The sequence below is a fragment of the Macrobrachium rosenbergii genome, chromosome 41 (assembly GCF_040412425.1).
Source record: "Macrobrachium rosenbergii isolate ZJJX-2024 chromosome 41, ASM4041242v1, whole genome shotgun sequence".
Classification (NCBI taxonomy): Eukaryota; Metazoa; Arthropoda; class Malacostraca; order Decapoda; family Palaemonidae; genus Macrobrachium; species Macrobrachium rosenbergii.
Window position 1 is genome coordinate 45,205,675 of NC_089781.1, and position 727 is coordinate 45,206,401.

At 33.0% G+C, this 727-nt stretch overlaps 1 protein-coding gene across 1 annotated transcript in view; it reads right to left on the reverse strand.

Moving 5' to 3' along the window:
* The window catches only part of LOC136827128 (sodium-dependent dopamine transporter-like), a 194,674-nt gene extending 194,459 nt beyond the window's left edge, over positions 1-215 (reverse strand). The window contains 1 exon segment of the mRNA XM_067084890.1: positions 182-215. Coding sequence (XP_066940991.1) covers positions 182-215 — 34 coding nt within the window.
* Positions 216-727: the final 512 nt, after the last annotated feature.

Consider the following 727-nt stretch of genomic DNA (forward strand, 5'->3'; position numbering starts at 1 on the left):
GTTGTTACTAGATATTTCTAAAGCCAATCACAACCTGGGGTTTTAGTTCTGCGATTATTGACACTCATTTGGATACTGAGCCATGTTGATAGATGCAAAGATGAAATTAACTTCTTAGTTCTTCAAACTTCGGATTCGGGCTATATGCTGGACTTACGTCAGTGGGTAAAATTCCGCTTACCTCTGCTTCTCTCATTTTCACTGTTGCTAATCATGCTATTGAGAGAAAATTTTTACTCTTCAGTTCCTAATTCTAATTTACTCCTGAGTGTATTTATCGTTTAAAGTACAAAAAAATTACATATCTTACCATGCTCATGCTTGATATATGGTTTATGTGTTGATCACTGGTGCTCGAATTTTACCTGCTAGAACGGAGAGTTTGCCAATTTGAGTTCTTGTTATTCGTAATTTTTTTTGTTTTTCTTTTATTGTCTTTATGTCATATTGTCTTTATGTCATATCATTCTTTCCTGCTGTTGTTATTTTTATTTAATACAGTTCCTATCTTTATTACCATATCATCCTTCTCGTCTCTTTGGCTCTCTTCATCTAATGGTTTTATTCATACAGCTCCTATATTCGCTGAGCCTAATATTCAGATCTTTTGGCAATTGCTACAGGCGACATAAAAAATGAAAGAAGTATTGAAAATAGATAAAAAATCAGACTCTTGATTGTTGCATTCTGAAGCTGTATGTTAATAAAGATTTTCGTATATTCAGAA